The sequence below is a fragment of the Balaenoptera borealis genome (genome assembly GCF_965194805.1).
Source record: "Balaenoptera borealis genome assembly, chromosome: 19".
NCBI lineage: Eukaryota > Metazoa > Chordata > Mammalia > Artiodactyla > Balaenopteridae > Balaenoptera > Balaenoptera borealis.
The window spans coordinates 55416282-55443726 of record NC_138878.1 but is presented as its reverse complement, the minus strand read 5'-3'; the positions used below and the strand labels follow the sequence as shown (position 1 = coordinate 55443726).

The 27445-nt window shown below is 54.0% G+C and overlaps 2 protein-coding genes and 1 long non-coding RNA gene across 5 annotated transcripts in view; 1 reads left to right on the top strand and 2 right to left on the bottom strand.

The window, feature by feature from the left end:
* The first annotated feature begins 311 nt into the window (after positions 1-311).
* MAP4K1 (mitogen-activated protein kinase kinase kinase kinase 1) lies at positions 312-15810 on the top strand. 2 transcript variants are annotated; one of them, XM_082367499.1, is made up of 31 exons: positions 312-594; positions 764-821; positions 935-1025; positions 1759-1823; positions 3314-3369; positions 3460-3507; positions 3664-3706; positions 3796-3868; positions 4321-4452; positions 4880-4942; positions 5057-5138; positions 5775-5891; positions 6111-6189; positions 6673-6731; positions 6806-6849; positions 6927-6971; positions 7701-7743; positions 8181-8343; positions 8437-8519; positions 8910-8994; positions 9991-10067; positions 10158-10218; positions 10991-11099; positions 11186-11244; positions 11430-11533; positions 12062-12236; positions 12487-12549; positions 12751-12840; positions 12925-12995; positions 13673-13728; positions 15395-15810. In XM_082367499.1, the coding sequence occupies exons 1-31, from the start codon at positions 496-498 to the stop codon at positions 15462-15464; spliced, it is 2463 nt and encodes an 820-aa protein (XP_082223625.1). In that variant the 5' UTR covers positions 312-495; the 3' UTR covers positions 15465-15810. The 2 variants fall into 2 exon arrangements, with proteins under 2 accessions (XP_082223625.1, XP_082223624.1); XM_082367498.1 differs by having other exon boundaries at positions 12484-12549.
* On the bottom strand, positions 10264-12201 carry LOC309616679. Its single transcript, XR_014237568.1, has 3 exons — positions 12085-12201; positions 11406-11542; positions 10264-10519 (listed from the first exon to the last, which is right to left on the bottom strand). It is a non-coding gene; the product is annotated as an uncharacterized lncRNA (long non-coding RNA).
* RYR1 (ryanodine receptor 1) overlaps positions 15671-27445 on the bottom strand; it is a 117281-nt gene continuing 105506 nt past the window's right edge. For both annotated transcript variants that reach the window (XM_082367486.1, XM_082367487.1), the window contains 13 exons: positions 26438-26524; positions 25036-25287; positions 24078-24208; positions 22026-22068; positions 20733-20863; positions 20571-20631; positions 20049-20195; positions 19456-19590; positions 17307-17463; positions 16824-16888; positions 16633-16733; positions 16404-16455; positions 15671-15908 (listed from right to left, as the gene is read on the bottom strand). In XM_082367486.1, the coding sequence (XP_082223612.1) occupies positions 15813-15908; positions 16404-16455; positions 16633-16733; positions 16824-16888; positions 17307-17463; positions 19456-19590; positions 20049-20195; positions 20571-20631; positions 20733-20863; positions 22026-22068; positions 24078-24208; positions 25036-25287; positions 26438-26524 (1458 nt within the window). In that variant the 3' untranslated portion in view covers positions 15671-15812. The remainder of the gene's footprint in view (positions 15909-16403; positions 16456-16632; positions 16734-16823; positions 16889-17306; positions 17464-19455; positions 19591-20048; positions 20196-20570; positions 20632-20732; positions 20864-22025; positions 22069-24077; positions 24209-25035; positions 25288-26437; positions 26525-27445) is intronic.

The following is a 27445-nucleotide window of genomic DNA, read 5'->3' as shown; positions in this document are numbered from 1 at the left end:
GCACCGCCCAGGAGGTTACCACTAAGTGCATGTATGTGCCCCCAGTGAGCAGTGATATACATTGCATGGCCATCTCTGTGCAGACCTGCCATCTCTGAGTCGTGGCCCAGCACTCAAGCACTCAGCAGAGGTTCAACTGTAGTTTTTTTGCCGCCGCCCAGAACGGGGGAGGGAGTGTTAGGGCACCCCTCCAGGTCACAATTAAGATAGTTTGCATCTGGTTTACATGCAGCCCAGGGCCCTGGAAGTGGAGGGGGGGTCCCCTGGGTCCCAAGGCAAGCTGCCCCTCACAGGCTCTTAGGGCCCAGGGGACAGGGGGTGGAGCCGGCTGCACAGCTCCGTGCTGGGGCAGGAAGCGAGAGTGGGAAGGGGGGAGGCCACAGCCGGTGGAGGCAAGGCGGGTGCAGGGCGTGTGGGGAAGGAGGGAGGTGACAGCATTCCGAGCCCTGAGGCCCTGCTGGCCCCTGGGCGCAGGCCCAGCTCCGGGCCCCAGGAATGGACTTCGTGGACCCTGACATCTTTAATAGGGATCCCCGGGACCACTATGACCTGCTACAGCGGCTGGGTGGCGGCACCTATGGGGAAGTCTTCAAGGTGAGGAACCCCCTCCTTCTCCAGCACCCTCAAACCGGTGACCTTTGGGGTGAGGCCCAAGAAGGGAAGGGGATGTGAGAGGGTCCCAGTCCTTGGCTTTGGTTCAGGGATGCTGAGGAAGAACTCAGGCGAATGGAGCCCGCCTGACTGCCAACTTCCCCTTTACCAGGCTCGAGACAAGGTGACGGGGGACCTGGTGGCACTGAAGATGGTGAAGATGGAGCCTGGTGAGGAGAGGACCTCAGGAGCTTCTTCCCCACACGCCCACCTCCTGGGACACTGGGATCTCCCCCATACTCCCTCCCTGTGGCAGCCTTTTCTCTTCTGCCCCTCCTTGCAGACGATGATGTTTCCACACTTCAGAAGGAAATCCTCATCTTGAAAACTTGTCGGCACGCCAACATCGTTGCCTACCATGGGAGTTATCTCTGGTGATGAGCCTCAGACCTGCCCTGACACCCAGCCCAGCCCCTACCCGCGAGCTCCCATTCCTGACCAGGGTACCCCCTAACTTGACCTCTAATCCTGGACCCCCATTTTTAACTGGGGCACTCCTAACTTGATCCCCAGCCCAAAGTCCCACTTTTTTGACCAGAGCACCCCCAAATCTAATCTCCAATAAATAACTCCCATTTCTGACTAGGGGTCCACCAAACTGATCCCTTCATAGTAACCAAACCTGAAACCAAGTCCCCTAAAACTAATCTTTCATCATCTTGCCCTTCGGGTCCCCTAGTTTCACTTTCATTTCCTTTAATACGAACCCCTAAATTCCCTGACCCCCAAATTAATATCCCAGATGCCCCAATAATGTCCTCTGTCCCCCAGACCTGGTATCCTAGCTCCTCTGTCCCCTCCGAACTTCCACAACCTGTGAGGTCTCTACCCTGTCTCCTAGGTTATCATGGGACGACAGAGGATGCCATGGGTCAGGAGCCCAAAGACCTGGGTTCCATTCCAATTGACCCTAAACATATATTTCCTCTCTGAGCCTCAACTTCCCCATCTGTAAAATGGGATGATCTCACTGTAGTGGGCAATAGAGAGATGACAGCTCTTACATTAAAGTTCTTGTTGAACTAGAATAAGATGGACAGTGAGCCAGGAGGTATCCTATAATAATTTATTACTGCTGTTATTAGTATTGCTCTTGAACTGTTATAGGCTGCAGAAGCTCTGGATCTGCATGGAATTCTGTGGGGCTGGTTCTCTCCAGGACATCTACCAAGGTGAGAGGAAGGGCAAGGGGATCCAGGTAGCCCCTGCCCCCCCAATTCGCCTGTCCTGTCTCTCTGCCTTTGTGTCTCCTGGGACTGTCTTTACGGTCCATATTTCACACAGTGAGCCAGCCCCTCCTCTGGCCTGGCATGGCCTGGAAGATGCTGGGGATACTGTGGTGACCGAGCGGGCCCTGAGCCCTGTCCTCCAGGACCTGAGAGTCCAGCCCCAGTCTTTCTGCATGCAATGATCCCCTCTCCTTCCCCTGCCCCATCTTCCCCGTGTCTGCATTTTCTCACCAAGGTGTATTCATGCATTTGAGTATTTCTGCATTTCTGGCTCATCATCAGTGCCCACATGTTCATTTAATAGTGAATGCATTTCTGATTCTCTTAGCCTGCTTTTCACTCTCGGAGCATTGGAGGGTGTGGGCGGGGTGGGCCTCTGATCACTTCGAGATTTCTGATGCTCTCCTCTATCTTCAACCATCTCCCGGTCTTCCTCCAGCCTCAGACCTCAAATGCCAGGAAGGAAGGACTTCATTAAGAAGTCCTCAGAGGGGGAAACTGAGGCCCACAGAGAGGAACTGACTTACCCCGCCAGCCCGTCAGACCTGGTCTCTGACCCCTCTGTCTACTGTCTCTCTCTAGTGTATCCTCTTCACCCCTTTGTGTCTCTCTTTCTCACCGTGTCTGTTTTCCCACTTTTTGTTCTCTGACCATGTCTTTCTTTCTCTGCCTCAATTTGGGTCTGTTCCTGATTCTCTTTCTCTCTCTGTCTCTCTCCCTGTCTCTCTCTGCCTTTCCTCATTTTACAAAGTGACATCACCCCCTGCTCAGAGCCCTCCCATGCCTTCCAGTTCCCTCCAAAGCCAAGCCCAAATTTCTCATCACAGCCCACGAGTCTGACCCCCACTGGCACACCCCAAGCAGACACACCTCATCTCCGCTCCATCCACTTTACTGCTTTCCAGACCCACCAGGCACTCTCCTGCCTCCGGGCCTTTGCACTTGCTGCTCCCATCTTCACCCCCGTCACCTTCTCAGGGTTGATCACCCTGTGTAAAATGTCATACCCCTTCCCACACATATTTCCTGTTGTCTTTTCTTGCTTTATTTTTCTTCTTACTATTTATTAGCATCTCACGTACTGTATATCTTACCTGTTTATCTTGTCTACTGTCCATCTCCCCCACCGGAATGTTCTCTCCATGAGGGCAGGGATCTCTGCCTCTTTTGTCCACAGCTGTATCCCCGGTGCCTGCCACGGTGGCTGGCACACAGTAGACACGCGGTAAATATCTGTTGAATGAATCTCTCTCCCTCCGGCCTCTGGTTCCCTGCATCGCTGCCCCTCTCTCTGTTGCCGACCACCCCTTTGCCTCCTCCCCCTACTTGTCCCATCCTGTTTCCCCCTCCCTATGTGGCACCCTCTCAGCTGGTGTGGGTGGCAGCCAGGGGCCTGGCCCGCACCCAACACCGCACCGGGGTGACCTTTGCAGTGACAGGCCCCCTGTCAGAGCTCCAGATCAGCTATGTCTGCCGGGAAGTGCTCCAGGTGAGGAGATGCTCTGTGGGCTTGGGTAGGGGCAGGGCCCTGCTCCAGCCCCCGGACACTCACAGCCCCCGTGTCCACCCTCCTCCCCAGGGACTGGCCTATCTGCACTCACAGAAGAAGATACACCGGGACATCAAGGTGGTCTAGGGGCAGAAAGGTGGCCTTGGTGGCTGGGGAGCCCAGGATATGGGAGTGGTGCTTGGACGGCTCAGGGTGGTGTGGGACCAGGGAGTGGCTGCAGCATTGGACTTGGGGGGTATCTCTGACAGCCTCTAACCGCCCCCTCTTCCCCAGGGAGCCAACATCCTCATCAACGATGCTGGGGAAGTCAGACTGGGTGAGTGTGGCTGGTGGGGGTCTGGAGGGGGACTGGCTGGGGGCCCAAGGGGGCAGGGGAGGTCACTATGTCTCTCCCTCTGCCTCTAGCTGACTTTGGTATCTCGGCCCAGATCGGGGCAACGCTGGCTCGACGCCTCTCTTTCATTGGGACACCCTACTGGTGAGGAGTGCCTGGCTGGCAGCTAGGGGTGGTACAGGGGGCAGTGGCTTTTCCCAGCCTGGATCTCTGGGAATCTCCGTCCTGGCTTTTTGCCCTGCCTCTACCTTGCTCTGTTGAATGTTCTGTCTTCTCTTGGGCTCCCTGTTGAGTTTTCCATTTACCTAGGGCTCCCTGTGCCCCCTCCACCTGTTCCTCTCAGTGTTTGTGTTGATTTTTATCCCGATCTCTCTGTCTTTCCATATCTGTCCACATTTGCCTCCCTCTCTCTCTGTCTCTGCCTCTCTGCCTTTACCTCGCTCCGTCTTTATGTCTGTCTTTCTCCATCTTTATGTTTCTCTCTGCATCTGTCTCTCTGTATGCCCCGTTCTTCTTCTCTCTCTCCTACATCCCCCCAAAAGTGTCCCCTCCCCCTCCTGTGTCAGCCTGGGCTCTCTGAGGGTCTCTGCCCCCAGGATGGCTCCAGAAGTGGCGGCCGTGGCCCTGAAGGGGGGATACAATGAGCTGTGTGACATCTGGTCCCTGGGCGTCACAGCCATCGAATTAGCCGAGCTACAACCACCGCTCTTTGACGTGCACCCTCTCAGGTAGGCAGAGGTGGGCAGGTCCCCCTAGTCCCAGAGACCCCACTCAACTCTGACCCTGGACACCAGCCCCCAGCCTGCTTCCCCACCACAAGACCCCCTACAGGAGACACCCCCTTGCTCTGAGCTCCATCCGAGACCCTCAGGCTCCTCTCAGCCCAGAAAGCCTTTTCTGCAGCCCTCCACACCAGGAGCCCCTGACACTGGGAGCACCATCTTGAGGCTCCCTCCGAGACTGCAGGAGCTCTGTCATGCGATAAGCAGTATCCCCTAGAAGTGGCATCCCATGCCTTGGAAATCCTAACCCTCGTTCTCATTCCGTCCCTCACTTGGCTCTCTGCTGATCTTAGTGCTACTGGGGTTCCCTTGAGCCACGAGGTCTGACCTCCACTGGAAAGTCTGAACCCCATATTCTGTCCTACTCTTATAGAGTTCTCTTCCTCATGACCAAGAGTGGCTACCAGCCCCCAAGGCTAAAGGAAAAAGGCAAATGGTAGGAGAGGTTGATTGATGGGAAGGAGGGAGAGGGAGGGTGGAGCCAGGGGTGATGGTCTGAGGGGAGGGTCTCTGGTGCCCTCACCGCAGAACTTGCCTTCTTCCTCCCAAGGTCGGCTGCCTTCCACAACTTTGTCAAAGTCACCCTCACTAAGAGCCCCAAGAAACGACCCGGCGCCACCAAGATGCTCAGTGTAAACCTCCCCTCCCAGAGAAGCCTTCCCAGACTCACCCCCGGAATCCCCCAGGGCCTCCCACAGCTCCCTAGAACGTTGATAATTTCATTCCACAGAACCCTCGTGGCCCTTTCAAAGTCCCTAGTCCCTCCGAATTCCCCAGGGATCCCCAAGACTCTCCAAATTGTATCTCAGACCTTTGTCCAAGATACGCTGAGTTCTTAAAACTCACAAATTCCCAAGGGCTTCAGGACCCATGCCTGGGTGTGCTTTGGAATTCCAGGGGAACTCCAGTCCCCTCTAAGACACCTCTGGAATTCTCCAACTACCCTAAATTCTTTTTTTTTTTTTTTTTTTTGGCCGCGATGTGCGGCATGAGGGATCTTATTTCCCTGACTAGCGATGGAGCCCGCGCCCTCTGCAGTGGAAGCAGGGACTCTTAACCACTGGACCGCCAGGGAAGTCCCCCACCCTAAATTCTTCTAATCCCGTCAGACTCCTCAGAATCCCCCAGGTCCCCAGAATTCCCTGCCTTCTTCCTCTGTTGGCAACTTCCCCACCAGATTCCCTTAGATGGGTTCTCCAACCCCTCGTCCCAACCCTCTCTCTCCAGCCCAGCCCTCTGTCTGCTGACACCCTCCTCCCCTCCCCCAGCATCAACTGGTGTCCCAGCCTGGGCTAAACAGAGGCCTGATCGTAGATCTTCTTGACAAACTGAGGAACCCAGGGAAGGGGGCCCCTGTTGGCGAGATTGAAGATGAGGAGCCTGAGGTGAGGGACCCGCCCCCCCCACTTTGCTCACGCTGTTCCCCTGCCTGGAGCACCCCCTTGCTGCCTCTCTTAGAAGGAAAAAAGCCAGTGAGGATGGGGAGCTTGGCACAGGGCTGGAGGCACAGAGGTTATGGGAGGGCCAAGGGCTCCAAGCTGGGCCCACAGGGTGGTGAGGGCTGCTAGAGGGCATGGGCCTGATGCAGCCGCCACTCTGCCCAGCTTCCCCCCGTCATCCCTCGGCGGATCAGATCCACCCATCGCTCCAGCTCTCTGGGGATCCCAGACGCAGATTGCTGTCGTGAGTAGAGAATCCTTACGCTTGGGGACACCTGACCCTATAAGCCAAGAGATGCCCCCTCATCAGATTGCCAGAGACCCCAGAGACCCCAGAGACCCCCATCACCATCTGACCCCGCAGGAGACCCCAGAGAAAACCTCATCACCACCTGATCTACAAAATGACTCTAGAGACCCCCACCTCTCTGTCCTGCACACAGACCCCCTGAGACTTCCCACAACCACCAGGACTCCCAGAGACCTCAGAAATCTTTGTCTGATCCTTGGTACCCAGGTGGAACCTCAAAACAAACACTCTGTAACCATTCTGAGCCCCCAGCTCCCTGATCTCAAACCCTGACCCCCAAATGAGACCCCTGTAAACCAAGATCCCTCCCCTGTAGGGACAGCTCCAGTCCTAAGACCCTGATCCCAGACCCCACCCCCAATTCTACTCTTTCTGTTCCCCAATTCACGTCCCCAGCTCACTGTGTGTTACCCCCAGGGCGGCACATGGAGTTCAGGAAGCTCAGAGGCATGGAGTCCAGACCCACAGCCGACACGGTGAGAGGCCTCCCCTGCCGCCCAGCCGCCCTCCCCTCCCCCTGGGCCACTGCTGACCCTTTACTATCCCGCAGGCTCGCTTACAGCCCCCTGGAGACTTCAGGAGCAGCAGTCCTAGGTCAGGGATCCTCAGGGTGGGAGGGAGGCTGGGCTACATGTGGGGACCACCCGAGGCTCATACCTGTCCGTCCTCAGGAGGCACCTGTCGGAGTCCGATGATGATTACGACGATGTGGACATGTAAGACAGCTCCACAGGCCCCCACCCAGCTCCCACCTTCCTACCCCGCCTTCCTTCCACCCCGACCCCAGCCTCAGCCCCTGCTTTCCTTCTACCACTCAGCACTGACCCCTGACCCCTGACAGGACCCTCAATGCCCCCACCTTCCTTCATCCCGGACTCCTGACCCTCAACCCCACCCCCACTCCACCCTGGGCCCCCTGCTACATCTCAGTCCCCAGCTCCTGCCAGATTTTGCTCCCACCCCCAGGCCTCAACTGCAGCCCTAACCCTCAACCCCCCAGCCCTCATCCTTCTTCATCTCACCCAGTCTCAGGCTGAACCTTTCCCCCATGTCAGGCCCTCAGCCCCAGCAGTTGGCCCAGGCCCCCATCTCCCCCAGCCCCAGGCCTGTGTCAGCCTCAGGGCCCACCCATCCATTCCACACGTCTCGTCTGTCATGGGCTCACGGGCAGCGCGCCCGGCACCAAGTGAGAACCTGACCCCCAGGAGCGCACGTGATCTGTGTTCCTAGGTGGGCGTAAAGATGCAGAGACTTGATGCATTGTCAGCACTCGATATCCAAGAGTTGCTGTTACTATTATCATCATGGCTATCAGTCCTTTAGCCCTCAGCCCCAGCCCAGACCGCGTCGCCCTCTGAGGCTCCTGAGCTCAGACCTCTGGCCCCAACCCTCCCCAGTGCTTGTTCCCCACACCCGCACCTGCTTACCCCATCTTTGTGTTCCAGCCCCACCCCTGCAGAAGACACACCTCCTCCGCTGCCCCCCAAGGTAAGGCCCTGGGTCAGAGCTGGGGGCCAGGGGGCCAGGAGGCCAGAGTTCATAGATGCTGGGATACTGAGCCCTCTAGGGCTGGAGTCTGGGATGCTGGGTCCTTTGAAGTCTGGGAAGACTGGGTTGTTAAGCACATTGGGATCTGGAAGTGGTAACCCTGACCCTAGGGGTGGGACTCAAAATATTTAGCCCGATGGACACTGGTCAGTAGCTGGTCCCTGGAAATGCCTGCTGCACCCAGCACTCACCCTTTAGTTGCTGGCATGTGTTGATGTTGGGCGTGGGTTAGAGGGGAAGGCTGGAGTGGTGGATGGACATCGTGGGGAAGGTCAGAGCCATAACCTACTGTCAGTTCTGGTGGAGGCAGATTGCAGGGCGCCTTCTCTCTCAGATCATCTAATGTATTCCCCCACCCTCCTTCTCTCTCTCCAAAGCCCAAGTTCCGTTCTCCATCGGACGAGGGTCCTGGGGGGACTGGGGATGAGGGACAGCTGAGCCCGGGGGTGCTGGTCCGATGTGCCAGTGGGCCTCCCCCACGCACCCCCCATCTTGGGCCTCCCCCAGCCACCCGAAGCCCCCACCTAACTGCCCACTCAGGTGACAGGGCAGGCTGGGGTGGGAGGTGGGCAGAGGTGGGGTGGGGCAGGGGTAGGGGGGTTTTGGGGGCTGATTTTCCCCACCCCATCTCAGAACCCTCACTCTGGAACCCAGCCCCCCGGGAGCCTGACCAGCCCCCACTGTTGCCCCCCAAGAAGGAAAAGATGAAGAGAAAGGTGAGGCCAGCCATGCTGAGGACCCTCACCTCTGGGTGGGGCTGGGGATGCCTGGTGGGAGTCGGGGGGTCGGGCTGGGAAGACTAATAATATAACAAGTGACATATGTTGAGCAGTTCCTCTGTGCCAGACACCGATCTCGTGTCTTTGCAAGGTGTATACCTTCACAGAAAGCGGTAGATGTCGTAGAGATAGGTATTATCCCCCATTTCAAACTGGGGAAACTGAGGCACAGAGGGGTAAGTAGCTTTCCAAGGTATAAACCTTTGAGGAAGCAGAGGCAGGATTTGAACCTTGGCACTCTCGCTTCCAAATCTTAACCACCCGCCTTCCTGTCCCCTCCTCCCTTTTGCTGGATCTGCTGCTGCCCCGCCCCCATGGCCCACCCAGGGATGTGCCCTTCTTGTAAAGTTATTCAATGGCTGCCCCCTCCGGATCCACAGCACGGCAGCCTGGACGCACCCCTCCACCAAGGGTGAGCATTCAGGAGGGTCATGGAGAATGTGGCGGGGACGGGGAGGGCCCTTAATGGAAGGCGCAAAGGCAGGGACAGGGGAGGGGAGGGAGTGGCAGAGCTGAGGCAGGGGCAGCGCCAGGAGTTACAGGTGGAGTTGAGGGATCAAAGATGGGTAGAGTGAAGATGGGTTTGAGAGTGAAGACTAGGAAAATTAGAGTTTGGAGGCTAGGAGTGTCAGATATGAGACTTCCCCGGCGGTCCAGTGGTTAAGACTCCGCGCTTCCGCTGCAGGGGGCACGGGTTCGATCCCTGGTCGGGGAACTAAGGTCCCACATGCTGTGCGGTGTGGCCTAACTAACTAAATAAATAAAATTTTAAAAAGGAGTGTCAGATATAGCAGAAAGGTCAGAGTTTGGGGTACAAGATCCAGGACAGTTGGACCCCATTAACCTCAGTTGTAGGTTTTTGGGGCCAGGAGTTTTAGGGGTTAGAATGTAGCACAAAGGGAGGGAGTCTGGGGATCAAAGATGTGGAGACAAGGTCAGTGAGGGATAAATGTTAAGGAAACAGTATTAGAGTTTTTGGGGTCACACTGGACAGAAAAAGCCATATGTAGGGCTGTCTGAGGATCAGTGTTGAGATAGGATTAGCATTCAGGGACCAGAACTGGGGAGAAAGAGGGACAGAATTTAGAGGGCTATTCGGGGAGTCACATCTAATGTTGGGGGCAGAATTGAGGGGACAGAGGGTCAGGATTTGCGAGTCAGGGATGGAAGAACCACCAGAACCGGTGGTGATCAGAGGCTGGTGAGAGTGAGATCAGCTCAGGGGAACTGGTCAGGGTTTGAGTTCAGATTTGGGGAAACAGAGGCCGGAAGTGTCAGTTTGGAGGGAGAGCAGAGAATTGAGGGTCAGGGCTGGGGAACAGAGTACCAGTGTTTGGGGCCATAGGGGGGTCTGGGAGGTCCCCCACGATGAGGCAGGTCCCAGCATCCTCACGTCTGTGCTCCCCAGACCAGCACCTGCTCCTGGGGGCCGAGGAAGGCATTTTCATCCTGAACCGAAATGATCAGGAGGCCACGCTGGAGATGGTGAGGGGCAGCACCTAGGATGGGCCAAGGGTGGGGGCTGGAGTTGGGGTTGCTGGGGTCTTACAGGAGCCATCTCCCCTTCCTCTGCAGCTTTTTTCTAGCCGGACTACCTGGGTGTACTCTATCAACAATGTCCTCATGTCTCTCTCAGGTCTGGCTATGGCTGGGTGGGAGGGTGGGGAGTCAGAACTTAAGGAGTCAAGGGTCAAGGGGTTGGGAGATAGATGGGCACGGCTGAAAAAAAATTAGGCTACCCCTTCACAGAGCCTACAGTTCAAACTCCAGCCACTTTTCCACTGTGGGACTTGGGGCAAGAGACTTCTCCCTGAGCCTCAGTTTCCCCATCTGTAAAATGGGGCTCACAGTAGTGCCCACCTCTCAAGTCAGTTTTGAGGTAATTTCCACAAGAAGTCAGTCTTTACATTTCTTTGATGTTCAGATGACAGTTAGTACTTGTTCCATGCTTTAGTAAAACAGAGCGAGCAAGTTGTAGATTAAAATTACATGTCATTGTTTTATAAACACTTTGTGTAAAAGAATTTCTAATTTATGAGGAGACCCCAAGCCAAAAGTTTGTGATGACAAACTTTTGCAGAATTTGTAGGTATGTTTCTTCTTAGCTTTTGTAATGTGTGTAACTTCATCTGACTGGTTAAGTGTTCATCATTTGTCATGTGGCTACAAGCACCGTGAGGGTAGGGAACGTAATTATTTTACTCACCATTGTTCACCAGAGCCAAGCACAGTGCCTGGCCTACAGTGGGCATTTAAAATATGTTGCATGAAAAATGAGTGAATAAAGGTGCTTGAGACTTGAAGCCTTGGGCATTTTAAAGGGATGGGGCCAAGTGATGGGATAGGGAAAATGTGGGAGTGTGCAGTGTCCTATAACTGCCTGCTTCCCCTACATACACACACTGCAGGAAAGACCCCCCACCTGTATTCTCATAGCATCTTGGGCCTACTGGAACGGAAAGAGGCCAGAGCAGGAAGCCCCATCGCTCACATTAGCCCCCACCGGCTACTGGCAAGGTACCAGCCCGCAGTGGCACCTCTGACCCCTCTAATGCCTCATTTCTGCCGCCCCTCCCCCCATTCACGCCTCCCTTCTTGTGCAGGAAGAACATGGTCTCCACTAAGATCCAGGACACCAAAGGCTGCCGGGCGTGCTGTGTGGGTGAGAGAAAACCCCATGGGTGTGCAGAGTGGGGGCGGGGCCAGGGGCGGGACTTGGACTCCCTCTCGACCCGAGAGGATTGCAGAGTTAAGGCAGGGTGAACAGAGCCCGGGGAAAGATGTGTGGCCTTTGCGGGGCGGAGCAGGGGAGAGAGGATATACCCTAACCCATCCTTACCTCCACAGCAGAGGGCACGAGCTCCGGGGGCCCCTTCCTGTGTGGGGCATTGGAGACATCCGTGGTCCTGCTTCAGTGGTACCAGCCCATGAACAAGTTCCTGCTGGTCCGGGTAGGGAGCCTGCAGACGCTGGGGACTTTGTCAGATTGGGTGGCCAGGGCCATCCACTCTACGCTTCTGTTGAGAGCTCCACGAACCCGGCCTTCCACCCGAGGCCCCGCCCCAATCTCCCCAAGGCCCCGCCCACCTGGAGGCGCCTCACTGATCTTTCAGCTCCGCTCCTCACCCCTGGTCTAATTATTCTTCAGGCCCTATGCCCCTCCCCCCATCTCTAAGGAGACCCCATTCAGGTTCTTTGAGTCTCTAAGGGGACTTTGCTGCCTTTGGGGCCACAGCGCCCGGGGGCCCTGCCTCTCTGTCGCCAAGGCGGCACGCCCCCAAACGGAAGCTACGCCCACTCTGAGAGCACACCCGTCAATTTCTAAGCCCTCTGAGGCCTCACCCCCTGAAGTTTCTTGGCAAGAAAATACTTAGGAAATACTTCGGAAGCCCCACGCCCACTGTCCTCCAAGACCCCGCCCCTTCTCAGGCCCCGCCCCAAGCCTCCTCTGAGCCCGCCCCTCCCTGCGCGTTCCGCAGCAGGTGCTGTTCCCGCTACCTACGCCTCTGCCGGTGTTTGCACTGCTGACCGGGCCAGGCTCCGAGCTGCCCGCCGTGTGCATCGGCGTGAGCCCTGGGCGGCCGGCGAAGTCGGTGCTCTTCCACACCGTGCGCTTCGGCGCGCTCTCCTGCTGGCTGGGCGAGATGAGCACAGGTGCAGGCTCTGGGAGGGGTGGGGCTTATCAGTTTGGGAGGGTTGGGTCTGGGTGGCTGGACGGTGCTTAGCCTGAGGCGTAATTGAGAAAGGGGTTGAAACAAGAGGGAGCGGGAGAACATTGGGTATATATAATTGGTGAGATTGATGATAGGGGAGTGGGGAACTCTATGATGGGCGAGGTTTAGCCCGCTTGCTTGGGAAAGGCGGAGGTGGAATGGGTCCTTGAACACCCCCGCCTCTCAAGCAGAGCACAAGGGACCAGTACAGGTGACTCAAGTCGAGGAAGACAAGGTGATGGTGTTGATGGACGGTAAGAACCTTCCTCCCTCCCTTTCCCCCACTATTCCTAGATCTCCGACCCCCAGAACCCGTACCTCTCTCAGAAACGCTGAGCCCCTCCAGTCCTTGCCCGTCCTGCTTTGCTTCTCACGCTGAATTTATTGTCTGGTCCCTCCGTAACCTTCTAAGTCCCGCTTACTGCTCTTAAAGCCCCCGCTCTACCTCCTTCTAGGGTCTCTGAAGCTGGTGACCCCAGAGGGGGCCCCAGTCAGGGGGCTTCGAACTCCAGAGATCCCCATGACTGAAGCAGTGGAGGCCGTGGGTATGTGCCGGGATGATAGGGTCCAGGGTCCAGGTTGGAGGCTTAAGTGAAAGCCAAGGGTAACAGGCACTGCTTTCCTCCCAGCTATGGTCGGGGGTCGGCTCCAGGCCTTCTGGAAGCATGGAGTGCAGGTGTGGGCTCTAGGCTCGGACCAGGTAAGCTCCTCCATCCCAGCACCCGCAACCCAGCCCCTCCCATGTCAGTCATCTCATTCATCAGATGGACTGGGAGAACTGAGTCAGGGTGTGAAGTCCTGGAGGAGAAGCTTCCTCTAGGCTCAGTTCAGACAGGTCCCCTTCTCTACCCCAGTGTCTCTTAGGTCCAGACCTCATCCAGGGTCACTGTGTGACCTTGTGTAAGGGACTTTGCTCCTCTCTGAACCTCAGGCTCCCAACTATAAAATGGGGTCACTGTAGAGATATGTGGGTTAAGAGCGTGGCCCAGACTGCCTGGGTTGGAATCCAGCTGAATGACCTTAGGCAAATGACTTAATCTTCCTGTGCCTCACTTTTCTCATCCGGAAAATGGAGTGGAAAATGGAGTGAAAAATGGTGCTTAGCTCACAGAACACCATGTGTCAGGCTCTGCCCTTACAGTTTTGTATTTTACTTAATCTTCGTGATTGCCTATCAGGTAGGTACTATGATTTAAAAGGTTAGTACTCTGAGGTGCAGAGAGGTTAAGTAACTCGCCTGAGGTCACACAGCTGATGAGCGGTGTTAGCAAGAATGATTATTTCTGGACCTGAGGAGTTCAGAGACCTCGTCCCCTGCTCTCTTTAAAGGAGAGGGGAGGAGTCTTCTAGGCACTGACACAGCACCTTTCCCCCCAGCTGCTGCAGGAGCTGAGAGACCCCACCCTCACCTTCCGTCTGCTTGGCTCCCCCAGGTATGAACTCGGGAAGGGGGGGGCTTCTGATGTGGAGAGGGCATCCGGAGGTATCCCCAGCCACCTGTATCTTGGCCTGGACATCCTCTCACCTGGTCTCCCTGCTTCCATCTCTGCCCTCATAGTCCATTCCCCACATAGCAGCCAAGGTGGAATTTTCATTTTTTAAATTTTTATCCTAACTTTTTATTTTGACATAATTTTAGACTCTCAGAGAAGTTGCGAAAATTTAAAAATTGTGTATCCCCTTCACCCAGATTCCCCATATATTATTTTTTTAACCACATTTGCTTTATTCTTCCCTTTCATATATGTATAATTTTTTTCTATTTCCATGTGAATTGCAGACGTGATGCCAATTTACCCCTAAATACTTCAGTGTATGTTTCCTAAATGAAGGCAAGGACATACTCTTACAAACCACGATACAGCTGTCAAAATCAAGAAAATAATACTGAACTATCACTACCTTCTAATTCACACGCTCATTCAAGTCTCACCAGTTGTTCCAATGATGCCCTTGCTCTCTATAACCAAAAAATGATACTTTTTTTCTCGTCCAGGATATAATCCAGGATGATGGGCTGCATTTTCGAGTAATGTTTCTTTAGTCTTGAGCCTAGGACAATTCTTCAGACTTTCCTGGCTTTTCATGACCTTGACTCTTTTGAAGAGTACAGGAAATTTGTTTTACGGAATGTCCCTCAATTGGGTTTGAGGTTTCCAGGTTAAGCGTTTGGGGCAGGAATACCACAGAAATGATGGTGTGTCCTTTCACTGCATCAGATCAGGAAGCACATGTTTTGTCCCATTACTGGTGATGTTATCTTTTTTTTCTTTCTTTATTTTTGGCTGTGTTGGGTCTTCGTTGCTGCGCGCAGGCTTTCTCTAGTTTCGGCGAGCAGGGGCTACTCTTCGTTGCAGTATGCGGGCTTCTCATTGCGGTGCCTTCTCTTGTTGCGCAGCATGGGCTCTAGGCGCGCAGGCTTCAGTAGTTGTGGTGCATGGACTCACTAGTGTGGCTCGCGGCCTCTAGAGCGCAGGCTCAGTAGTTGTGGCGCACGGGCTTAGTTGTTCCATGGCATGTGGGATCTTCCCAGACCAGGTCTCAAACCTGTGTCCTCTGCATTGGCAGGAGGATTCTTAACCACTGTGCCACCAGGGAAGCCCAGAGGGGTCTTTTAAAATCCAGATCTGATTGTGTCACTCTCCACCTGTTTAAGTCCTTCTCGTGACCTCAAGATAAGTACCCAATCCTGGTCACAGCCCACAAACCATGACTTCTGCAGTCAAACCCCAGGCTCTCTCCCACCTCAAGGCCTTTGCACAGGCTGTTCTCTCTGCCCAGAACACTCTTCCCTGCCTTTTCACCAAGTTCCCTCCTGAGCCTCTTTCAGGCTCCACCATCCATTCTTTGGGGGCACCTTGGCTGACCCCTTGGGCTAGGTTTCCGTGCTATGTGCCTCATGCTTCTTTGCACTCATCTGGTTCACTGATTCATGTTGGTCTCCTGCTCTAGATTGAGCTCCCCGAGGGCAGGGGCCATGTGTGCTCATTCACTGCTATAGCCCAGCATTGTGCTGGCAAAGACTCTATAATAAACTCCTCTGCAGATGAAGGAATGAACAAATGAATGAATGAACTGACTTCTCTCTTCCTTCCCCAGGCCTGTGGTGGTGGAGACACGCCCAGCAGATGATCCTACTGCCCCCAGCAACCTCTACATCCAGGAATGAGTCCCTGAGGGGGTGTCAGGAACTAGTCCCCACCCCTCCCTCCCCAGCGGACACACATTAGTGATCACGACATGCCCCTGTCTCCGAATAAACATGACTTCAGTCTCTGCTGCCATCTTGGTTTTCTTGGGTTGGCAGGGGAGAGGAGGGCAGAATTCCTGTATGCCCACCCAACCCACAAATGTCAACAATCCAACACAATGATATCAGGGGTGTAGCACAGACTTTATTTTGCCAGTACATGGTCACCCTCCCCCAGCCGCCTTGGGGGGAGGGATTTGGGGGCTAAGGGGCTTGCTGTGAGAATAAGGACCTTGAGGTGGGGGTGAAGGGCCAGCTGGGGGTGTCTCAGCTAAGCTGGTCCTCATACTGCTTGCGGAAACAATCGCCAGCTGGGAAGAAATCCCAACATCTCTCTTGGTACATCTTCCAGACGTAAGACTCCTAGGGGTGGGGGATGGGGAAGGGTTGGTTGGTCACATCTTCAAATGCTTCATATTGATATGAGCTTTTTACTGTCACCTGCTGATTGACCTTATATTAAAATTCACCATGTCGGGACTTCCCTGGTGGTGCAGTGGTTAAGAATCTGCCTGCCAATGCTGGGGACACGGGTTCGATCCCTGGTCCAGGAAGATCCCACATGCCACAGAGCAACAAAGCCCGTGCGGCACAACTACTGAGCCTACGCTCTAGAGCCCGCGAGCCACAACTACCGAGTCCGCATGCTGCAACTAGTGAAGCCCGCGTGCCTAGAGCCTGCGCTCGGCAACAAGAGAAGCCACCGCAATGAAGAGTAGCCCCCGCTCGCCGCAACTAGAGAAAGCCCACACGCAGCAACGAAGACCCAATGCAGCCAAAAATAAGTAAATAAATAAATTAATTAAAAAAAAATTCACCATGTCTCTGCCCATTGTCGTCCCATTAACACACCCTTACCTGACCCGTGTGTTCTGTCTCGTCCTTGTTTATCAGATACATCAGGAAAAACCTGGGGATGGGAGGCAGCGGTAGACAGGTCGCAATCACCCTTACTTTCTCCTGATTGGCTGGCTGGGAATCCACCCACATGGACACCATACCCCCTCCCCTAACTGGCCAGTATCTCGAGCCGGCTGTCGGCAGCCGCGCCCCCACCCTCCTGATTGGCCAGTGGGCCCACACTCACATGTAATTGGCCAGGTTGTGCTCCTCTAGTGTGTGAGTCTCGAACCCATGCGGTGTTGAATCAAAGTAATCGCTGCCGATACCACAGATGAAGCACTTGGTCTGTGCATGGCAGGAGACATCAGAGTCAAGGCCCATTCAACCCCCCAGGGTCCCATAATCCCTCTGGGTCACCCCCCAGATATGACCTACCTCCATATCTTCCTTCACTTGCTCTTGTTGGTCTCGGAGCTCACCAAAAGCGTCAATGATCAGACCTGGGGTGGCACGGCGCAAGTCAGTGCCCAACCTCTGACCCAGTTCAGACTCCCTCCTCTTCTGGCTACCTACGTCTGAGTCCTGCCTCCCTTCCTCATCTCCCTAATCACACCCTGCTTCCTAAAAATAATAATACCTAGCATTTATTGAGCACTTATCATGAGCCAGACATTTACCACCTACGAATTGATTGAATTCTCACAACAACCCTATGAGGCTAGTATAATTTAAAAAACCCCATTTTACAGATGGAGAAACTGAGGCTCAGAGTGGTGACTTGCCCAAAGTCTCACAGTAGGGAGAGGCAGAGCCAGGATATGAATCCAGGCTGATGTGATCCTGGGCCTGCACTCTTAAAGGAGCTAGTCTGCCTCTGGGCACAGAGCCCCCACTCCCACAACCCCAAAGAACACTGACCCTGGATGATGGCCAACAGGATGACGATGACAAAGAAGAAGAAAGTGATGTCGAAGACCACCCGGTACAGCTCATATTCATCGCCTGCTGGGTCCTCAATCTCGTCCCCAATGCCCCCACCAGCTCGGACACCCACATACATGTGAAACAGGTAACACTGCGGGGGCAGGGTGAGAAGCACATTAGTCATGCATTCAATCATTCGACATTCACCGAGTACCTACAGGGCGCTGGGCTAGCTGCAGCAGGGCACACATGGCAATGACTGAGACAGCACTGAACCTTCCTCTCACAGGGCTCACAAACTTGGCATCAGACAGTGACAGCCCAGAAATGATCAGGGTTGTGATAGGGAGGGCTCAGGGCCAGGACAGGGAAAGCACAGTGTAATCAGCGGTGAGATGGGGGAAGCACAGGAAGCGTTGAAGCTTTGAAAGCCTGGCCCAGCCTGCGGTGATTGGGCAAGGCTTCCTAGAAGAGGGGACATGTGTGAGCTGGAACGTGAAGAAAATATTAGGTGGGAGAGAGAGTTCCAGGCAGAGAGAACCACATGTGCTTCATCACCATTTGGGGAGGAAAGAATGCATCTTGCTCTTGTGAGGAACTGAAAGAGGTTCAGTGAAGCTGGAAAATAGAGTTCCTGTGAGCACGAGCAGGGAGATAAATGAGGTCCAGCCAATAGTCATGGAGGGCTTCCTGTAGGAGGCAGCATTTAAGTTGAAGGTGAAGCATCAAGTGAAGGGGTGTGTGTACATAGGGCCGGGGAAGGGAGGAAGAGAGAATGTCAGATGCAAAGGGCTTGGGTTGGGAGGAAACACATGATCTTAGGGGAACTGAAGGAGGACCAGGCAGCCAGAGAGCAAAAAGCAAGAAGGACTCTGGTTAGACTCAGGCCAGGCTGGTTTTTCCCTGGCTTTGTAAGCCATGGTGAAGGCATCAGGAAACCACAAGAAGGTTCTGAGTAGAGGGAGGGATGTGGTCTGCCTGGCACTTGGGAAAGACTTTACACTGTTCTTTCTGTGTCCCTGGGAAGTGAGAGAACCCAGTTCTCTTGGGTAAGAGCTAAGACCAGTGACTGATGGGAACAAGGCGAAGTGTCAAGACCAGGTCTGGTGGGGCCTCAAACGTCAGGCTGAGTGGATCCTGCGAGCACAGTGCCAGATTACAGGCCATCTCTGAGATAAAGCCCTGGGATGATTCTTTCCACTGTGGCCCATGCCTATAGTAGGTTAAACTTAATTTGGGGGGAATTCCCTAGTGGTGCAGTGGTTAGGACTCTGTGCTTTCACTGCCGAGGGTCTAGGTTCGATCCCTGGTCAAAGAACTAAGATCTCACAAGCCGCACAGTGCGGCCAAAAAAATTTTTTTAACTAAATAAATAAAAATTAAAAAAAATTCACAAGTGGAGGAAATGCTAAGGTTCAGTTGGAGTATAATAAAAATAAAGATGGAGTCTAGTGGAATTCCCTGGCGGTCCAGTGGTTAGGACTCTGCACTCTCACTGCCAAGGGCCCAGGTTCAATCCCTGGTCAGGGAACTAAGATCCTACAAGCCGTGTGGTAAGGCCAAAAAAAAAAAAAAAAAAAAAGATGGAGTTTAGAAAAAAAAAACAACAACTCAGTTTGGGTTATGACCACCACTACTAGAATAGAAGAGAAAACAAAAACACGGATAGCATGCTTTGGGTGAAACTTTTCATTATAATGATGATAGTAGCTCACATCTACGGAATCCTTAATACCTGCCAGGCACTATTCTAAGACTTTTAAATCTTAGATGGTCAGGGAGCATCACTGAGTCCTAAAAGCAACCCGAGGATGTAGGCACGGTTATTATACACCCATTTCACAGGTGAGGACACCAGAGCATGGGGAGGTTGAGCAGCCAACCCCAAATCACATGGCTTGTAAGTCAGGCACCGTGCCCGAGCACCTTTCCAATAAGGATAGCTTGAAAAGCTCAGATACTATTACAACAGTGGCTATCATTTATTGAGCATTGTTCAATGTACCTCACAAGTGTCAGCTCACTGAACCCTCACAGTAAGTCTACAGGTAGGTTCTATTACTAACCCCCTTTACAGATGGGAAAACTAAGGGTCAGGGATGGTCAGTAACTTGTTCCAAGAGCGCTGGGGGGAGGGGCTTACCGTCATCATGTCGTCACACTTCATATCAGGCTCGTCCTCATCCTCACTCTTGTTGTAGAACTTGCGGAAGAAGTTGAAGGCCACCACGGTGTACAGGTAGACCACCACCGCCAGGAGGCCCACGGTCATCAACAGCTGGGGATGGGCAAGGGGCCGGTCAGCTCCACTCTGGGCTTGCCCCTCCCCCATGCCCAGCCTTCTCTACCTTTTTAAAAGAATATTTATTTATTTATTTGGCTGCGCTGGGTCTTAGTTGCGGCACGCGGGCTCTATAGTTAAGGCATGTGTGATCTTTAGTTGCAGCATGTGGGATCTAGTTCCCTGACCAGGGATCAAACTCAGGCCCCCTGCACTGGGAGCGCAGAGTCTTAACCGCTGGACCACCAGGGAAGTCCCCAGCCTTCTCTATCCTTGCCCCAGTTCGGCCCAGGTGGCCTTCCCCCTGGGGTCTCACCACCCACACCCGCCCTGGCTCAGCCCGCCCAGCCTTGCCCCTCCTCACCCTACCTGCCCAGCCCTCACCCTCCACCCCTCCTCAGACTGCCAAGCTCGTCCCTCCAGGCTCACTCCCCTCAGACAGGTCCCCTCCACACCTGTTTCCCATTGTGGGTGACAGAGGAGAGGATGGTGCGCAACGTCTTGACCCCCATGGCAATGTCCAGGAGGTGGGCGGCAAAGAAGAAGTTGTTGTAGTGACCCAGGAGGGACATCACCATGTACCAGCCCAGATACAGGAAAGACTGTGGGCACACAGAGCCGGGGTCAGCGTGCATTCATGAGGGTCAAGGAGTACTCTGGGCACCAGGGAACAGTTGAGAGTGTTGGGCATGCTCTGGGGGTCAGGGTGCCATCACTGGCTAGGGATTATTTGAAGGATCAGGAACAATGGGGCACTCTGGGTGGGAAGCCATTCTGCAGGGAATTGGGGAACCCTCCGCAGAAGGACATAGTCTGGGAATTCAAGAGTGTTCTGGGTGGTAAGGAGCCTTGGGTGGGTCAGAGGTGCACAGGGGTCAGGAGTCAGTCCCTGGTCAGGGATACCTGGGGGTGGAGCCCCCAACGCCCTCAAGGCCCTTCTCCTGCAGGCCCCTCACCCCCCACAGGGCCCTCCTCACATTGTCTGTGAAGATGACCCCAAACTTCCAGATCTGGTACTTGATATCGATGGACATGAGCCTGTAGGGTGGAGGGAAGAGGGATGGCCAGATGCTGGAGGGTCAGACCCTGGCCACCTCCCCTGCCTGTCCCAGGCCTGTGCAGGGTCACCCCTGGCTCACCAGGTGAGCAGCCCCGGCGGTGGTTCAGGCTTGCGCTCATTGTGCGCTGTGATCTCCAGCGTGGCCAGATCCATGCCCAGGAGCTCGGCGATCCGCTCCCTCCCATAGATGTCCCCGTGCTTGTCCAAGACCTACGCAGGGGAGCATAGGGCCGTGCAGACACAACTAGAGTGGGGAAGGTCATAGCCTGCATGGTTGGGGGGGTCTGGGGACACTCTGAACTTTGTGTGAGAGATCGGGGGTGCATTTTTCTGGGGAGAAGGGCCAGAGCTTTCTTCAGATCCTCAGGGGGAAGGTCCCAAAGTGATAAAGGTCCAGTTTACTCAGTAGCCAAATTAATTGGGATAATTTATTATTATTAGGCAGGTAGGCAAGGAATCCTATATAACTGGCGCCCCCACCCCGTCATCTATGAATTCATCTCCTCCCACTCAACCCCTCACTCACTCTGCTCCAGCCACACTGGCCTCCTCACAGCTCCTCAAATATACCAGGCACATTCCTCCCCCAGGACCTTTGCACTGGCCGTTCCCCCTGCCCAGGACACCCTTCCCCCAGATTCCCACCTGCCTCACTCCCTCACCTCCTGAGCACCCTGCGCGAAAGAGCAACCTGTCTGGGCTGATACCCACGCACTCCCCACCCCTCTGCGGGGCTTTTTTCTTCTACAGCACTTATCACCACCTGAATGCTATAAATGTGTTCCTCCTCTGTCTTTCCAACTTGAGGGTCCAAATGTGTTTACTGCTTGGATTCCAGGTCCCTAAAACAGGTCCTGGCACACAGTAGGTGCTCAATAAACATTTGTTGAGTGACTGAATGACTGTAACTGAATGTTTTCCTATGTGCCAGATACTGCTCCTGTAGTAGGTCATATAACCTTTACAACAACCTGGTGGGGTCGGCCCTCATTACTTCACTTTGAATATGAGGGAAACTGAGGCACAGAAAGGTTGGCCCTGCTAGGAATAGAAGAGCAGACAATCTAGCACCAGAGTCTGTGTGCTGAAAATAGGATGCCTTACTTCCTCCCTCAAAACTAATATTCACTGAGTATTTACTCTGTGCCAGGCACTATGCTGTGCTTGCTACATGTATCGTCTCATTACAGAGCGGGAGGGGTGACTGTCATGCCCACTTCCAGACTGGCAATCTGAGCTGCTCCTCAGACAGTCAAAGCCTCTTGCCCAAGGTCACACATGAAGCAAGGGCCTGACGGGGTTTGGATGGCCTGGTGGCAGCAAGGAACCCAGCCCGGGAGGCCCTTCCACCTCCCCATCCACATCCTCTCACCTTCCGCTTGACAAATTTGTCCCAGTAGTTGCTGGGGAAAGACCTGCCAAGAGAAAGAAGCCACAAGACATTAGGGTAGGAGGGAATAGGAGCCACCAGCCAGGCCGGGGCGGGGGTGGGGTGGGGGGTGGGGGGGTGGGGGTTGGAATTCCAATGCTTTTCTCACAGGAGACAGGGGGGTCACATCTCACTCAGGGTCAGGCTCTAAAGACCCCAAGCCAGGTGACTTTTGCCTGAGGTCAACTCTTACCCCGCCCTCCCCCGCTGCTGTTGTTGGTGGAGCCCAGGTGAGGCAGGCGGCTCGCATTCGGAGCTGGGATGTGCAAAGGCCCCAGAACTGCACTCAGGTGGGGGGGAGTCGGGACCAGCAGCCTGGCCCTGCTCCGGCTCCGGGGTGCCTTCTCACACTGTTTAATTTTATTTGATGATTCTGGCCCTTTATTTACCAGTTTTCTAATTTATGAGTTGATGTCCCAACATCCTGCAAAGGTGGGCCAATGAGTTTTGCTGGGGGAGGGTGGGGGGTGAAGTGGAGATTTATTATGAATCCATGGATTTAGGCCTATTTGATGTGTGTTTCAATTTGTGGCACTTCCTATCCTTATCAATGCTCAAACTGTCCTTGATTTGTCCACGGGGAGCCCCTTCTAAGCTGGCAGCAGGGTCCTTTCAGCATGTCACCATTTTTCAGTGAGCACACCCTTGCTTTCTGACATAACAAGATAATTCAGGCTCATCTTACACTTCCCCAACCCAGCCCTGAAATCTGCCACTTATTCATGGAGTTTGGTTCCTTGTCATGGGAAATGGTATTTAGAAGTCAAGGTCTTGGGCAGACACCACTTTAAATAGGTGTCTCTCTCTCTTTTAAGCATGTGTACTTGAATGTGTGTAAGTTAAATGTGTCTTTAATGGTGACAATGAGAGTATAGGATGTCCTTGGTATGGCTTCTCTCTCTCCTTGCACCACTTCACTAGGCAGGACCCCATAAGAAAATAACTTCCGGGACTTCCCTGGTGGTTCAGTGGTAAAGAATCTACCTTCCAATGCAGGGGACGTGGGTTCTATCCCTGGTCCGGGAAGATCCCACATGTCACAGGGCAACTAAGCCCGCACGCTATAGCTACTGAACTCGCGCGCCTCAACGAGAGAGCCTGCATGCCGCAAACTACCGAGCCCTCGCGCCCTGGAGCTCGAGCGCCACAAAGAAAAGCCTGCTCGCGGAAACGAAAGATCCTGCATGTGTGCCTCAACAAAGATTCTGCATGCCGCAACTAAGGCCTGATGCAAAAAAAAAAAAAAAAAAAGTGTCTTCATTAAAAAAAAAAGAAAAAAGAAAATAACTTCCAACCCTTACCTAGGGCTTACAGTGCCCCAGAAACCACACTAACTCATTTCATTGTCACAAGGTCCTAGTGAGGTCGGTGCTATTATATATCCCCACTTTACAGATAAGGAAACTGAGGCACAGAGAGGCCAAGTAACTGGACCAATAATTCCCAGCTAGAGTGAGGCCAACCCAGGGTTCCAACCTGACCTGGTGTTCTTACTCTAGACATGCCTCCCTCTAAGGATGCAGCCCCATTGTATGAACACATAAGATGGGACTTGACCTGGGGGAAAATGGAATGGGCTGGGAGTGTACTTTGGGGATCCAGAGTCCCACCACGTTGCCCTCACAACCCTCATTTCCTCTCTGGGCTCAGTTTAAAAACCAAATGAGTTCATATATTTCCCACTCATGGCACCTGGTGAGAATCACGCGTGGGGACAGAGTTTAAAATGCAGGTTCCTGGGCGCCACCTCAGACTCACTGAACCAGAATGCCCAGGGCTGGGGCCCAGGAACCTGCATGTGTCAGCAGCACCCCCAGAGGTACTTTAATGCACGGGAAATTTGTCTGTACTACTAAGAGGAGGACAAAGGCTTGGGGAGAATGGGTCAGGACCGGCAGTGACTGGAACTCCGGTCTTTTGAGGCCTGGGCTGGGACTGGAGTGGAAACCCAGCTCTGCTTCCCCAACCCACCACGAGGCTGGGGTGGGCCCTTACGGAGTGTTGAGCACCAGCCGGTCCCACTGCCCCTTCACGTCATCGTCTTCAGGCTGCTCTGTGATGTAGAGGCCGTCAAACTCCAGCTTCCGGGCCAGTTCCTTCTCCCGCTTAAAGATCACCAGGGGCACCTAGATCATCCAGGGAGGCAAAGGGGTGGGTGTCAGGAGACCACAGCCTCGGCAGGAGCTAGGACATCTTGCTGGAGCCTTCGTGAGACCCCACATCAGAGGAGCTTTCCCAGAGTGATCAGGGTAGTAGTGGGGAAACGTGGTCAGAGAGTCAGGGCTGGGATGAGGAAAAAACCCGAGAGAGCCCAGAACTGGCACCTGCTGCAGCCTGGGGCCTCCCAAGGGAAGGAGGAGGAATAAAACAGGCAGGTGAAAGGAGGTGGAAATGGGGCAGAGCATTCCAGGCAGAGGGAACAGCACTTGCAAAACTTCTAAGCCAAAAGAGCTCTGTTCGTCCAATTGTAAAGTATCAAGATTTGCTGAACAGTCAGTTCTCATGGAACCCATACTGAAGTTTTCGTAATACACCTTACTGGGCATCACAAGCTTCAGGCATAGTCGATGTCAGAATCCACATCCCCCTGTTGGCACCCATGTTATGTCTGAGGCCCACAGACCCTCACAGATATTAATTCACCAACTGACCAACATGCAGAAAATAAATATTCCCGAATGACAAATTTTGCTTCTTGATCCAGAAATTAACATCGTCACAGGACCCATCTCCTCGGCTGCGACCCGTATCAGTTCCCAGTTTGAATATCACCCTTGCTAAAGACCCCAATCCTGTACTCAGTCCCCCAGCCTTACCCCAACCCTAGACCCCCCTCTGTCCCAATCACTGTGTGAGATGCCCCAGCCCCTGTCCCGGCACACATCCCCTCCAAACACACACATACACACACACACACACACGCCCCAGCCCCAAGACTGTGGTCATGACCCACCTTGAGACAGTTGTAGCCAATGATGCAGAGAAAGGCCACCAGCGTATGCAGAAGGCTCAAGCAACGCAAGGCAGGTTCCATGTAGCCCGTGCTCTCCTCCAGGAAGTAGTACACCATGTTCTCATCCTCGTCGCCCTCTGCTTCCTCTCCGGCCCCCGAGCCCCAGCCAGAACCTCCACCTGACCCTGCTCCTGACAGGTCCCCAGCTGCTGAGCTCTGCATATCATCCTCCCCTGGTGGAGAGTCTGAGACCTAAAGGGGGACAGAGGTCAGTCAGGGTGGGGACCCGGTGTCCTGGTACCTGGTCTGCCACACCCAGAACTGGGCCCTCTCAGATACAGTCTCGGCAGGACTGTCCATCAAGATCAAAGGGTGGGCCCAGGACCCTAGCTAGCAAATCAGATTCTGTCCTGGGAATCTGACTATTGAACTGAGTGACAGGAGGACTGAAAACAGAGTTGATTCGTCTTGATAGTGGAGCCCTAAAGAGACTACTTTTAACACTAATATTAACACTAATACTAAAATTAGTAGTAGCTATCATTTATTTATACAGCACCTTTTTTTTGCCAGGTACTATTCTGAGTACTTTACATACAACAACCCTCTTTTTTTTTTTTGGCTGGGCCTCACACATCTTGCAGGATCTTAGTTCCCTGATCAGGGACTGAACCCGCGCCTTCAGCAGTGAAAGCGTGGAGTCCTAACCACTGGACCGCCAGGGAATTCCTCATGTTAATCCTCTTTTAATTCCCACAGTTCTAAGATGTAGGCTCTGTTATTATCCCATATTACAGATGAGGAAATTAAGGCACAGAAAGGTTAAGAACTTTGTCTAACATCATGCAGCCAGTGAATGTTAGAGCCAGACTGATCCTACAGAAGCCATGCTCTGACCATTCTGCTAGACTGCCCCTCTGTCCTGTTATCTAGATCTCGCGCAAGACCCCGAGGGGCCCTTTGTCCTTTGGGAGGCCTGCGTCTTAGCCCTCTACTTCTCTTCCACGAGCTGCCCATTTCCTCCTCCCCACAAATTTCTCTTTAGCTTATGTGAGAACAAAGAGATGTAACCAAATCAGCGGGTGTTGCAGAGAGGGGAAGGCCTGCACCCACGGGCACAGGGCTGGCCAGCGGCAGAGCTGAGCGTGGAACCCAGGACTGATTACCTGCACTAACTCCCACAGGGCACTCAGGCATCTGTTCCAGATGGACCCAGACACCCATACTCACCACCACAGGGGTCTTAAGCTCAAGGTGTTCAGCCTGAACCTTCCTGGGGACCCTGAGCCCAAGACCTTGTCCCTGGTGAACTGCAAGGGCCCTGGGAACCCGTTAGGGGCTGAGCCTCCCGCCCCACAGCCCAGGTAAGCGCCTGATTCTCCCGGCCCCTCTTGATCAGCACCTTATAAAACAGCAGGATGAAGTTGATGGCAAATGCCAAGAAGAGGGCAAGGAATCGCAGAGTGTAAAAGTTCCGGGAGAGGTAGTTCTAAGATGAAGAGAGAAAGAAAAAGACAGAGCTCACGGTCCACTCGCTTCCTGGGAGAATTTATCCCAACATTCACCCACAACCCAAGCACCGGGGTCCTTAATATCTGGTCCCACAATCTCCCATTTATTGAGTGCTTATTGTATACCAAGGCCTGGGCTAAGAGCTTTATATACACGAACCTGTTTAATTCTCACCACAACCCTATGAAGTAGGTACTGCTGATAAGCCCACTTTCTGGATGAGGAAATGGAGGCTCAGGGTGGTGAGCTGTCTTGTCCAAGGTTACGCAGCCAAGAAGTGGCAGACCTGGACTTTGAAGCCAGGCGGTCCAGCTCCAGAGTCCACACTCCCAACCACTCTGCCATGCTGCCTCCCGGGTGAGGGGACCCTGTCTGCTTCATCCCAGGCAGAGGACATCTACTTCCATCTCTCCCTTCCTCTTTTTCTCTCCATCGTTCTCTCCATCCCCCATTCTTCCCCCGAATCCTCACTGAACCACCCTCTGTCCAACATGTTTCCCTCAGCCCCTCATGTCAGGCTGGCCTGGAGAGGAGATAGGACAGATGGAGCCCTGGGCCCTGACCTCCCTTCTTCCGGGCTGGATGAGGAGATGAATTCTCCCCCCACAGGAGGAGCTGGGGCTGGTGTGGCAGCTCCTACCTGAAGGCTGGGAGCCAAGAAATAGGCCACGGTGGAAGGAACAGCGCCACGGCCTCAGTTGGATTTAGCTTTGGATAGAGGATGGGGGTGGGAAGCTGAGGCCGGTGGCCCCAGGTACGCAAAAGCGGGGAGGCTGGAATAAGGATTGTGAGCGGGGAGAGGCCGAAGAGCCAAGTGGGGACCACCTGAAAATGCTGCCCTGTGCCCAGGTCCTGCTCTGTCTGGGGACATCTCTGCTCTCTGCCCATATCGACTTCC